Source organism: Penicillium robsamsonii (assembly GCF_028829455.1).
Source record: "Penicillium robsamsonii strain IBT 29466 chromosome Unknown utg000001l_segment0_segment0, whole genome shotgun sequence".
Lineage (NCBI taxonomy): Eukaryota > Fungi > Ascomycota > Eurotiomycetes > Eurotiales > Aspergillaceae > Penicillium > Penicillium robsamsonii.
This window is the reverse complement of record NW_026643219.1, coordinates 7,270,379-7,283,104: the sequence shown is the minus strand read 5'-3', so window position 1 is coordinate 7,283,104 and position 12,726 is coordinate 7,270,379. Positions and strand designations below refer to the sequence as shown.

The following is a 12,726-nucleotide window of genomic DNA, read 5'->3' as shown; positions in this document are numbered from 1 at the left end:
TAATTTACAGTCTGACTAAATGAAGGACGACTCAGAGATGCATACATGTCCCAATTGAACATGAAAACTGGAATTGAAAGTGTTGCAAACATGTGGTCGAAGTAACAATTACGGAGTTGAGATTTTTGAGATGAACGAAGAGAGATTCTCAACCAAGAGCAACATCATCAATATAACGTAGCTATACAGAAGTAGCTTACATGGTCTATTCATACTGCTCTGAAGAGGAATATGCTATGTGCTTTCAAATTGTCGTGCCTGTGACGATGACGAGGTGAGTCGTCAATAGAAACCCAAAACTGAAGCATAACGAACCCTTGAGATTTTTTCAAATACTATATGCGCTAGACAGGATACAGTCTGCCGGGGGATATCTCTATACCGAGTCCCTCATCAGCTATAGACTAGCCTATTACTGCATTGGGATGCCAATCTTGGACTGCCTATTGGGGTTTAATTGCAGGGTTAGGCTAGTATTCCTTGGCGTATGGTATAGTAATTAGTATGGACTACTCGATATCTAGTCACACTGCATCAGATCTCTCCTACATACGTTCCTAAATACGTCACCTCTAAATATGACTTCATCCTCGATTTTACCACCATTCTCTTCCGATGAATATGGGCTAGTTAGCCCCACCAATGCCATTGCCGAATTCTCTGATTTCGACCGTGAAAATGACTCTGACGTCGATTCTGATTTCGACGGCAAAGTTGACGATCCTGGTGGTTATACCGTGATGCTTTCCTCGCCTATAAATCAATATGCTTCCCCCCTGATTACATACTAAGAGATCAATGCCTTTGCTCGGTGCTATAGTTATGGTGTCGCACTCCGCCGTTCCCAGATGTATGAAGACAGTTCCGGTGACGTTAAGAAAGTTAACGTTATCTGTGACTATAGGCCCTACGGAGACCACCGCGAATACTAACCCACTTACAAATATTCTATGGTGGGAGGAAGAGTAGATGTAGAAGCAGAAGCAGAAGCAGAAGCGTAATACCATCTATCAATTTGCCCTTGTCCTTCATAACCGGCTGCATTTAGGGTACGAGGAACTTGATATTTAACAACCTCAGTGTAATAAATTTTTGGTTTACAATTATAAGAGAATATAGCCCATTTCTACATAATTTATATAATTAACCTCGAGTCACGTTTTTAACCTATTCATTATATTTGACAACCCTCGCCCAGATCATAAAGAGGTGCGGGTCAGGGTCGTGGAGGGTACCCGCAAGTCCAAGCCAGGTCTAATCATAGGGAAGAGTCTCCTTGTGGGGTTCAGTAAAACAGGGCCGCCAGTCTGGGCAAAAAAAGGATCTGAACCTATGTAGTGTGCATTATTACTGCCTGCTATACTAACCCCATCATTACACTTGCACATAAATGGAACTATTCGGCTTTGCTAAACGCTATGGCCGAAGCCCAACGAACTTTCGAGTGATTACTCAGTCGCGTAATTACTATAGTTTCTTTTCCTCGGTTCGTCAGCATGTTCTATCATTACAAATTGACAAAGGCCTGGCTGTATGAAATACAGAGAGTTCCATATACTGAGTTCATACCATACATTTCATACAGTCAGACTTCTGTCACAATACCCCGGTATAGATCTATTCGGCGCTTCACCTGGCATCATTCCTAGATACCTCAAAAGGACCCTGCATCAAAGCCTGTTTGGCAACAGTACGGTTGAGAGGACAGGTCGTTGACGTTCGGAACCCGTGTGGTAGTCGTGACAAGCCCACACAGACCCCGTGGGGCCCCACTCAACAATAATTTAATCCCTTTTATATCAACATTCCTAGATCAATTGGATTCTACTTATCTTTCTCGCTATGGTGGCAACCCCCACTCCCCAACATCGGTCCTTGCCACGCTCGATTCCAACCCTGTCTGTTGGCCCTGACACCTAATCTCTAAAATGACGACTGGTACAATTGGGCACGGCTCTCCATGCCCAAGCTCAAGCTCAAGCTCCCGATCAAAGCCAGGCACTTTTGTTCTCCCTTGCAAAATCGACGAACCTCTTCGGTTCTCTCCCCGTAATGTCTGCAATGACCGTATTCAGTCGGTCCTCCGCGCCCTGGGAGATCGCGGTATCATGAGCGGACAGCATTTTAGCGTAACCCAGCGGTGTACCCTGGATGACGAAGCGGTTGGTTAGATCTGACTCCGAGAGTTTCTCATGGACGATGGTCTTGCCCAAGAGGGTGCTGAGTATTTGCGCAACCTGCAATCGGGTAAGGTCAGCAGATTGACGGTCTTTGACATTTGTTCCTCCCTTGCTGGGCAGTGAGGATGAGTGTGATGGATATATGACTGTATTCACCTACGTCGTCATATGTGAGCAACTCGGGTCCTAGGATGACGTGGTCGGTATTATGTGGAACTGGATCCGTCAAGGCACGGAAAGCGACGGCGGCGATGTCCTCGGCTGAGACGAAGGGGATTTTTCCATCCTGTGCGGCCGAGTAAATCATGTTCTCTGCGGCCATGGATCCGCGGTGTTGTAGCTCGGAGAAGTTTTCTGGACATACACGCGGTTAGCAGGACGAGATACGCAGCGAAACGGACAACTACACACCCATAAACCAACTCGGTCTCAACACGGCCCACTCGACCCCCTCCGGCTCCAGGCCGGCGAGGTAGTTATGCACCAACCCCATGGACGGCCCGCCCCGGGGTAGCATGCTCACGCTCAGGAGCACGATGCGCCGAACGCCTGTCGTTCTAGCGAAGTCGATAAAGGCCTTCATGGGCGGGAACATGTCCGTGAGTTGGTGGGGGGGGGGGGGGGGGGGGGCGACCATGTAGACCGCGGTGAACGGGTTCGCCCATGTCGTCTCGTCCAGCCAGTCGAAGGCACATTGGCGATGGGGCCCGCCTTCGGACTGGGAGCGCGATGCTTGAACAAAGGGGAAGCCGGAGTTAGACAGAAGGGAGGACAAGCGCGAGGAGGTCTTGCCTCGGCCACCGAGGACGAGGACGGTCATCGCGGCGGTTTGGATTGATGAGACCGGACTCTTTGGAGGATATCGTTGACTCGCTGGATCAGGTCGCCCAATGTTTGGATCTGCGTCTGTTAAAGAGGCGAGGATCGGTTGGCTGTCACGGGAGCAAGATGGATGGTATGGGCGATGAAACGGATATCCGTCGACTGTCGACTCAATGGCCGTGTGAATCTGTCGAGTGCGGAGTATGCAGAATATGCAGTACCTCGTCGTGGTCCCACCCCGAGCCACGAGCGGTTATATATCCACTACATAGGACTATCCCGTCGGGTCCCCCAGCAAGGGCTTTGAAATCGCATATTCGACGAGTTTCCACTGCGGCAACCCACCAAGGTGAGGACCCAACGGGATTAGCTGTCAAATACCGAGTCTGCACGGTACAATACACAGGTAATATATGCTAGACTAGTGTTCATGCTCGTATAAAGCCTATTATAGTTCGTTATCACTTCCTTCGATAAGAGGTTACCGTAACGTCACCTTTAAATACGTTACTACATAACTATAAGCTGCAGACGGCTATACGAAGCCACTTACTGTAACTGCCTTTCGTCGTTTCGTCAATCAGTTAGAACTTCGTCTTAAGAATTGATTTATAATTGATATTGCACTTTCGGAGAGGAATTCGGGTTTATGGGGGGTTACTGGTTATAGACCCAATATATATATCTCTTCATACTAATACTAGTAATCCTCCAAGTGCGAATTCGTGCCCAAATTGGATCTTTTTAGGGTGATTTTGTATGAAATTTTGCATGAAATCTAGTATCATAATGCTCAAATCAGTATAATATCTACTGAATTCTTACTTCTTACTATAATAATATGATGGAATTGAATATACAGGTTGGTACATGCATAAAACACAGCCATTAATCAGCTACTTTATAAGTGCCAAGACTGTATTTGTGCACAGAAATGGGCTTTTGACGGGCTTTTGATGGGCGCCCATTAATGGGCTGTGGGTTTGGCTGGGCTTTGAAGACTGAGCCCATAGCCCACTGCGGGTTGGGCCATGGGCCGGGGGCTTGGGCCCATTTGCGGGCTATTGAGAGGTCTAACTATAAGTAGCCCTTGAACGAGCGAGTCGCGAAGGGAAAGTGAAGGGGCTTGGTATTCGGCCTCCAACAACCTTCCATGCCAGTCTTTGAATGCGGAACACCCAGGGGCCTGTGATCGATAGTTCAAGTAGGCCAACTACCTACCGCCTCGGGGTTCTAACATTTGACCGAGATGGGCTCGACAAAAAGCCTGTCTGATGTCAACGGTAAAGCATTATGGAACTAGAAGTTCTACATTAGTTAGCCCTTTCACCCCAATGGCTGGAAATGCGGAGAAATAACACTCTCTGGCCCACTCTCATCGCAAAACCTCATGGGGTGTGTGGTCGAGGCCCTACAGGCGGGGGTGAAGGTGGACCGAGAGCGGAGGAGCCGTACTTGGATAGGCTAAGTAGCCTAAGCTAACTTCCAATACATCGGCATCTTCATATATTGCCGATATAGGCGGTTCGAAAAGGAAAGAAAAGTATGGAAAATGCGATGGCATTCCGCATGGGGAAGAGAAGAGAGCTCTCTCAACCCCTCCTCTCAACCCCCTCCCGATGTCGAATTTACTATTTAAGTATCCATCTGGCTTGCTATGGGTCTTTAGTTCTGATTCCTAGGAGACTAGTATCTCTACTCATTTTGCCACCGGAAAAGGAACGACCCCCAATATGGCCCAGGACAGTTCAGAAGTTGGCCCCGACAAGGCCCATTGCAGTCCGGGTGGTGCTGAAGTAGACAAGCTAGAGATTGTCCCGGACACACGGTTCTACGACGTTGAGCCCAAAGAGGAGAGCAAAGTCGTGTGGAAACTCGACGGTGTTATCATGCCACTGATGGCATTGGTGTATTTTTTCCAATGTCTGCCTGCTAGTCCATTCCAACAGATATCAGGCTTTCCTAACAATAGCGGTAGACCTTGACAAACAGACTATCAACCAGGCTGCCATATTCGGTCTTCGGAGTGATCTCAACCTAACAGGTGGACAGTTCTCCTGGGCTGTTTCGCTGTTCTATATCGGACAGTTATGCTCAGAGTATCCGGCTGCGGTTCTGCTCTCTAGGCTGCCCATTACCCTCTACGTCGGGGTTACCATTGTGATCTGGGGTGGGGTGAACATGTGCTTGGCCGCCGTCCAGGACTTCCGGGGCCTGGCAGCAGCCCGATTCTTCCTAGGTTTCTCTGAAGGCATGAACCCCGGCTACCTTTCTTTCGTTGAAGATCTAATCTGGCGACCAGGAACCGTTTCCCCGGCCTTTATTATTATCACCAGTATATGGTACAAACGCCAGGAACACCCCATTCGGGTCGCCACATGGGTATCAATGAACGGTATATCCCAAATCATAGGCCCTCTCATGATGTATGGTATCGCACGAGGTAATTTGTCTCTCGCTCCCTGGCGCAGTCTGTTTTTGATTTGTGGTGGTCTCACCTCCGCTACTGGCCTGCTGTTCATCTTATTGATGCCCAGAGACACTACAACCGCTTGGTTCCTGAATCACCGTGAACGAGAAGTCGCAACTCAGCGTTTGGCGATTGACCGCGCGACCCGGGATCGCGCGGAATTCAATAGATCCCAGGTCAAAGAGGCGCTTCTCTCCCCCATGACATGGATTTATTGTCTGATCAGCTTGTGTATCACCCTGACGACCCCAATAATGAAGGTACGCAGTACCCATTTGTTTAAATTACATGGTGTAGTACTTACATTATCGCTTGCTTTATAGTTCAGCTCTACCGTCATACATGGATTCGGTTACTCTACATACACGACCATGCTCATCGGGACGCCAGCTGGAGTATTCAACTTTATCACGGTGTGGACCAGCGCCCTTGTTCCGCGCTTGCTTCCGGGAACTCGGATATATACAGCTATCGGACTTTGCTTTGTGCCTCTTTTAGGAGCAATATTGCTCATGACTCTCCCGGCTGAAGGAGCCGATTGGGGCATTGTGGTCGCGACGTGGCTCGGTGGGTGCAGCTCTTCCTTGCTAAGCAGTGCAGCCAGTATTATTGCCAGCAACGTGAAGGGAAACACCAAGAAGAGTATTGTTTCAGCCGCATTTTTTATTGCGTACTGCCTTGGTTGCATTGTCAGTCCTCAGGCCTGGACGGAGGATGACGCTCCTCGCTATAAAAAGGGGTGTATCTTGAGTATTGCGGCAATGGTTGGCTTGATTTTCACATTTGCTCTCTACGCATCCATGGTCAAGTCCAAGAACAAGAGGCGTGACTACAAGGCGAACGAGGGGCAATTTGTCTATATGGTTGATAGGGAGGGAGGTGCCTATGGCCACCCGGGGGTTTCAGTGGATTCCGATCGTACCGATTTGGAGGACAAGGCTTTCAGATATACCATGTGATTATGCTTGGAATTCCAGATGTGAATTTTCACTGTATTGTGAAATCTTTGAGAGCTTTCATGGCCTTGATTAGAAATTGAAACTGCAAGTTTCATCCAAAAGAGACAGGGGGAGGCTTTTTACGCTACAGTGTAACTTACTGAAATATGATAGATCCCTGCATGGATGCATCCGAGAAGGCTCACGGCCAAAGATCGTTAGTCCGAATTACCCGAGATCACACCATGTTTGTATGAGCAGAGTCACCCTGGCTAATGCAATCCAGGAAAGGAACGAGAACCACGCTATGGATCTCGGGGACTTATTGACCGAGGGAAGAGTTATGGAGACTAGCGGCAACTATCAAAGATACAATGGCTAATCAAGCAATGTTGACAGGGCTAAGTGTTGGGAAAAGCGCTCCGTTAACTAGTGACATATTGCAGCGACATGATTTTGCTAAATCTAATACTTGATTCATCGTATTAAACAGTATTTGACATCCATTTATCATCTCAACAAGGGATTCCTGATACTCGTCCACACGGATATCTGCCAAAATCTCGGCGGAGGACGTAACAGCCTGTGCAGCTCGTGGGAGTAGATACTACTGGGTTTTATAGATAGGTGAAATTGAAAGGTGAAAAAATTCTGTGTTGGGGGACAGACCCACCGTTTAATGGCAAGACGGCTATATGTAGAACGATATTCCATTTTCATAGAATGAAAAGGATAGCAGATTCGCAGAAAATTAGGTACTTGGCATGAAACGTCTAATTTAGGGCTATTTTCCAGACCCATGACAGGAAAGCTACAATAGAAATAGTATCCCAGCAAATCATTGGCGTAGAAGAATATAATTGACTAAAGCCGGAGATAAAACGTAGAAGATTAATGTCTAAATGAGTGTATTCCAAGTCCGGGAAACGGGATATAATGCAACTTGAGCGAGAACCCTTCAAATAAAGAGCAAGGAACCCAAAGACTTCCAGCACCTGCCCCAGGAACAAAAAAAAAAAAACAAATACCTCCCACTCGCTATAATGCAGACACGCTAAAATCAATGGCAGGAAACCAGTAACATAACCACCCCTTTTTTTTGGAGGTGAGAGATGAGGGTGGGAAAAGTGTAGAAAGGTGCAGCCTCCAAGAACTCCGAAACGAGTCAGATGTGTATAAAACGCGTATGAGGTATCGTGACAAGGTTTGTGTCGAAAAATATAGAAACGAGAAGGCTGAGGCAAACGCAAAGACGAAGTAGAAACAGCTGGTGACCAAAATCCAAGATCACTCAGCCCTGGCATGGGGCAAGGTGGTATCGAGTTCAGTCCCACCAGGAGACTCTTCGTGTTCTTCGCGGTCAGCAACGATGTGTGAATATGACCTTTCAGACTTGTGTCCTTCGGGTTCGTCAATCTCAGCTTGAAGCTTGGCTTCAATCTTGTCGAGGGTCTCTTCGACCTCCGGGGTATCCTCGATATTGGGTGCAAGCTTGGGAACGTCGGGAGACTTCATGGGCTGAGGAGATTGTTCAGGCTCGAGTTTCATCTCGTCTTCCTTCTCATCCTTTTTGTCCGTCTTGCCCCCCTGCTCAGCAGTCTCGGTGGCAGTGTGGTCTTCGAGGGTAACGATGTAATCTTCGATTTGCGACTCGCCATTGACAGAGTGGAACTCGTCCTTCTCGGCCGGAGGCTCCGATTTTGTGTCAACAAACTCCTCATCGTCGCTCGTGGCAGGAATATTAGAAGAGCTCTTGGCCTTCTGCGGGGATGGAAGCACGTGCGAGGTTTCATCCACATGTTCGAGATTGTCTGCCGACTCGGTGACGTCTGTGCGTGAGGTATTACGGCTTGAACGCGAGAGAGCCGTAGGCGATGTTGAAGCACGGCTTGAGCCAGAGCCCCAAATATGGCGTGGGTGCCGCGGAGGCAAGGTAGGTGGGGTGCGGGCCGGGATGGTGACCAGACGAGCGCGGGTGAAGGTCGGCGACGCAGCCTTTGTTTCACCATTTGTCGTCTGGTCCTCCACCTTCGTGGGCGAGGCCGGGATATTCTCCCTTGCTGTGATCTTGGCATTGCTAACCTCGTGGACCTCAAAGTGCTCGTCGTCATCGTCAAGCTCGGGATCATCGTGCAAATCTTCGCAGGCGTTTGCTTTCGCTCTTCTATCCTCCGCCTCCTGGCCCTCCAATTGCCGCACCTTCGCGTGCTCTTCATTGTCGTGAATAGCAATCGTATCCCACTGAGCGGAATCCTCATCTTCGTTCCAGACACTCTTCGGTGGACGGCCGATAGGCGATCCCTTCGTGCTGGGAGAAGTTGCACGGCTCACTGATGTGGGCTCAGTTAGCGGGGCGTCATCAGTCTGCGTGCCACGGTCGACACTAGCATAACTCTTGGAGCTCTGCACACTGGCGCGCCAGCTATTACGCGGCGAGCTATCCATACTGCGCCGCGAGAAAGTGCTATAAACGGGACTGTCCAGGTTGGGGCGAAACTCAAAAGTCTCATAGCTTGGTCTTACTTTTGTGCCGGCCTCGCGAATGAAAAGCCCCTCCGCCTCCAGCGCCTTCACTCCATACGGATCGGGATCGTCCACAGCCGGCACGCCGAAGATATGTTGACCGTCTTCCGTCAGCTCCATATCGCCAGGTGTTTCGCCTGGTGGCGGAATGAGACTCTCGTCAACGTCAGAGTCGCCCTGCGCGGCCTTTAAGGTTTGCATGAGGGTATCGAGCTCGCGAGGTGGATGCCGAACTTTGCCGGAGAGAATCTCGTCGACGGATATGCGCTCGCCGTAGAAGCGTTCGTTCTCGTCAGTTCGCTCAATAATAACAGTGCCGTCGATCGCGACACCTGCGTACAGCCCTTTGCTCTTCATATATGTCCAAATTGGCGCCTGACGTTTGTGAACCTCGGATTCGAGGACACCACCGACACCTACAGGGCCCGCAACTACGCTGACCTCGCCGCCGACCGTGCAGCGGAATTTCTTGAATGCGTCCAACGCTTCATAGGTGTTGATTATTACCACGCAGTCATAAATATCAACGCCAGCGAGGAAGCCTATCCCGGCCGTGTGTAACATAATACCAGATGGCGGACTCCATGCGCCGGTGTCGGGGAGGCGACCGATCAGCACGCCACTGCCGCCAGAGCCACTCACCCACAGACCTGTGCGCATGGTCGTGAAGATGGCGATTCCCTTGGCCCTTTTGAGGACTTTTGCTGGGATTTTCTGGATGACGCGCTGCTTGCCCGTGGGGCGATTGATCTTGCCATTCTCATCGGTGCCGGTTGAGGAATCGGGAGCATAGAATCCATCTCTGCAGAAGCTGCGCAGGATGCGTGCGGCTTTATCGGCTTCTTTATCAATCGTCATGGGCCAGAAGGCTTCAGCTCCCAGTTTGTGGGATAAGCGGTTGACGGGGCCGCCGAGCTTGTCGACGGTATCCCATGCTTTGTCGAAGCCCTTTTTTGAAATGCTCTTGGTCTTCTCCCACCGGTTTGGAGGCATGGCGAGTGGTTGCCAGACAGAAGATACTTGAAGGTTATTATAGGTAATTGAAGAAGTAACAAAAGTTTGGATGTGCTTTGCGCTGCGAGAAGCTGATCAAGGCGCACTCTATACACAAGGCACTATGTGAAACACGCCGCGAACAGCATGAATCCCGACAGATTCTGAATGCGGGAATGCTTCCAGTTGGTAGAGGTATCCGGTGAGATCCACGAATGCGGGGAGGAATGTGGTATGCGAATATGTTGAAACTCTTATTCACATTTATAGGAAGGAGAGATGGAAGTTATAAAAAAGGTCGGTTCAGACGGCTGAGACGGATGTATTTAATAGAGGGCCTGGACAATCAAAACGGTCTCTTCCATGGTTCCAAGGCTCGGAGAGGCAATGTCATCATCCATGGATCAACTGTTTTTTTGGGTTTTTTTGGGTTTTTTTCTTGTTTTTTTCTCTCTTTTCTGTAACTTTCAAAGTTATGTAAATTATAAATATGTACTCCATACTAGTAGAAGAACTTATTGATATTGCTTCATTGCTCATGTCCATTTGAAATAATAGAATATTCTACATCCGACCCTTAGAAATGACCAGTCCAGATACATACCTCCCCCCCCACTTGGAAAATTTAAAAGCCCTGACCTCCAGGGAACGCGTGTTAAGGCATTTCATCTATATTATATCTATCCCGTATTCCATGCTGGAAAATAAAAACATCCCTTCACCTTCAGAACATGAAACACATTATTATCTCGAATTCCTTCCCTTTGATCAGCATCTTCAAGCAGTGGATCCCGTAGATGACAGCTCAGCCTAGACCTCGGGAGCAGATCGACCACGCTATAGGCAATGTACGTATCCGTCAGCTCGGATTTATTGTACTCCGTTGTGATTTGAGATTAGGGATCTTTTCAGCTGAGATGCCAGCGCATATTCTAGTGCATCCCCGGTAAAAATGCAAGATCCCAGATCTTTTCGTGCTGATCTCAGAACACATGCACGCTAATGTGCTTAGGCTGATGGGGAAATTCCAGAATCATGTATCATATCATTATCTACTTGGTGCTTCGCAATGCTAATCAAAACCTAAAAAAAGTGTCGCCTGACTGTAGGGCTCTCGGAACATTTCCATCATAGCCGATAGAGAGGAGTTGGGCGCTGTGGCTGACAGTGGGATTATATTATTGCCTCTGGCTGAGATGCACCTTGGGCGCTACATAGGTCCGATTGGTTAGATCGGCTAACATTCAATAAAGAGAGCTTCCAAGGTTGGGTCGGAAGTAGTAAGACAGATGGCCATACCTATACGGGGTGGCTATTACTCCATAGTTGCTAGACCCGCGAGATCTAGCCACTCTAGCGCCGCTGTGGCAAATGTGATCCACGATGCCGCAGTAGTGCCCCCTGCGAACCATGACTATAAATCCTTAAAGGATGCCCAATTGAGCGCGTCAATTGGGACTAGTGGATCTAGTGCAGGCTATCAATTATAAAGAATAGGTTTTCATTTATATCAAGATCTAGCATCCAACACATGCACACATGGCTCGTCACAGGGCCATCAGAAACTGTGGGAGAAATGCACAAGACGAATCCAAATCTAGTGGGTAAAATTTAAAGGCGATGGTATAGAAACAAAGTGCAATCAGGAACAAGCTTAGCACATTTACAACGCACCCAGCTCCTTAAGCTTGGAGACAAGGCCGTCGACATCCTGGACCTTGCCACCACCCTTTCGTGGCGGAGGTTCTACGAAACATTAGCTTAATTCCACGAACAAAATAGCAGAACCGCCAAAAGTACGTACCGGTAACCTTAAGAGTCTTCAACCGCCGTGTATCTTCAACACCGAGGTCGGCAAGAGTCTTCTTCTCAAGGGGCTTCTTCTTGGCCTTCATAATGTTGGGCAAGCTAGCGTACCGCGGCTCGTTCAACCGGAGATCCGTAGTAATAACCATAGGCAGCTTGGCGCGGAGAGTCTCAACACCGCCGTCGACCTCGTGGGTAATCTCAACGGTACCAGCTTCATCCTTAATGTCGACTTTGCTGGCTTGTGTAGCCTGGGGCCACCCAAGTAGACCAGCGAGCATCTGACCAGTCTGACCCTGGTCACCGTCAATCGCCTGTTTACCTAGCAGCACGAGGTTCACATTCTGCTCCTTGACGACAGCCTGCAGCATCTTGGCGATGGTCAGCGGCTCCGGGCCGCCGTCACCCTTGTCCGGTACGTCGATGTGAAAGGCTCGGTCAGCGCCCATGGCCATGGCGGTGCGGAGAACATCGGGGCATTTCGGGCCGCCGGCGGAAAGTGCAAGGATGTCTTCGACCTTAATGGGGCCCTTGCGCTCGCGAAGGCGGACGGCCTCTTCGATTGAGAGCTCGTCAAATGGGTTCAGGGAGTGCTTGACACCAGCGGTTTCGACACCGGTCTGGGCTTTGTTGATACGGGGTTTGATCTGTTGGGTTCAAATGTGGACGTCAGTCATAATATCCCAATCTCAGAGTGAGTGGCGGGGGTCGTGGAGACCCTGTTGAGAGGTACAGCTCCGAGCATCGGTCGCCCGGTGCTGCACTTGGAGGGGCCATAGTTGAATGGGCACTTGACCTACCGCATAGTCAATCACGCGCTTGACAGGCACCAATATCCTTAGGCCGCTCATTTTGTGTAGTCAGTAGTCGAGCAACGGCCAATTCCCGAGTTGATATAAGGAAGGTTGGAGACTCAGAGGGATAAAGCGTGCGGTGACGGAGTGCCAAGAAATCAAAAACGCCGACGCGGCCCGAGTTTAACCCTCCTCGCACC

At 49.4% G+C, this 12,726-nt stretch overlaps 5 protein-coding genes across 5 annotated transcripts; 2 read left to right on the top strand and 3 right to left on the bottom strand.

Annotated features, from left to right (window-relative positions):
- Positions 1-578: 578 nt before the first annotated feature.
- On the top strand, positions 579-791 carry N7447_002816 (uncharacterized protein; the record flags this gene model as incomplete). Its single annotated transcript, XM_057227091.1, has 1 exon — positions 579-791. One exon carries the CDS (start codon positions 579-581, stop codon positions 789-791), a length of 213 nt encoding a protein of 70 aa, XP_057091107.1.
- Positions 792-1,988: 1,197 nt separating this feature from the next.
- fgaFS (festuclavine dehydrogenase easG) lies at positions 1,989-3,000 on the bottom strand (the record flags this gene model as incomplete). The annotated part of the gene is made up of 3 exons (XM_057227090.1): positions 1,989-2,237; positions 2,341-2,534; positions 2,592-3,000. The coding sequence occupies 3 exons, from the start codon at positions 2,998-3,000 to the stop codon at positions 1,989-1,991; spliced, it is 852 nt and encodes a 283-aa protein (XP_057091106.1).
- A 1,735-nt stretch (positions 3,001-4,735) lies between these two features.
- Positions 4,736-6,431, top strand: N7447_002814 (MFS general substrate transporter; the record flags this gene model as incomplete). The annotated part of the gene is made up of 3 exons (XM_057227089.1): positions 4,736-4,911; positions 4,952-5,732; positions 5,796-6,431. The coding sequence occupies 3 exons, from the start codon at positions 4,736-4,738 to the stop codon at positions 6,429-6,431; spliced, it is 1,593 nt and encodes a 530-aa protein (XP_057091105.1).
- A 1,266-nt stretch (positions 6,432-7,697) lies between these two features.
- N7447_002813 (lipid-binding SYLF domain-containing protein) lies at positions 7,698-9,926 on the bottom strand (the record flags this gene model as incomplete). Its single annotated transcript, XM_057227088.1, has 1 exon — positions 7,698-9,926. The coding sequence occupies one exon, from the start codon at positions 9,924-9,926 to the stop codon at positions 7,698-7,700; it is 2,229 nt and encodes a 742-aa protein (XP_057091104.1).
- Positions 9,927-11,589: 1,663 nt separating this feature from the next.
- Positions 11,590-12,583, bottom strand: N7447_002812 (electron transfer flavoprotein subunit beta/FixA family protein; the record flags this gene model as incomplete). The annotated part of the gene is made up of 3 exons (XM_057227087.1): positions 11,590-11,672; positions 11,731-12,379; positions 12,533-12,583. The coding sequence occupies 3 exons, from the start codon at positions 12,581-12,583 to the stop codon at positions 11,590-11,592; spliced, it is 783 nt and encodes a 260-aa protein (XP_057091103.1).
- Between the last annotated feature and the right edge of the window lie 143 nt (positions 12,584-12,726).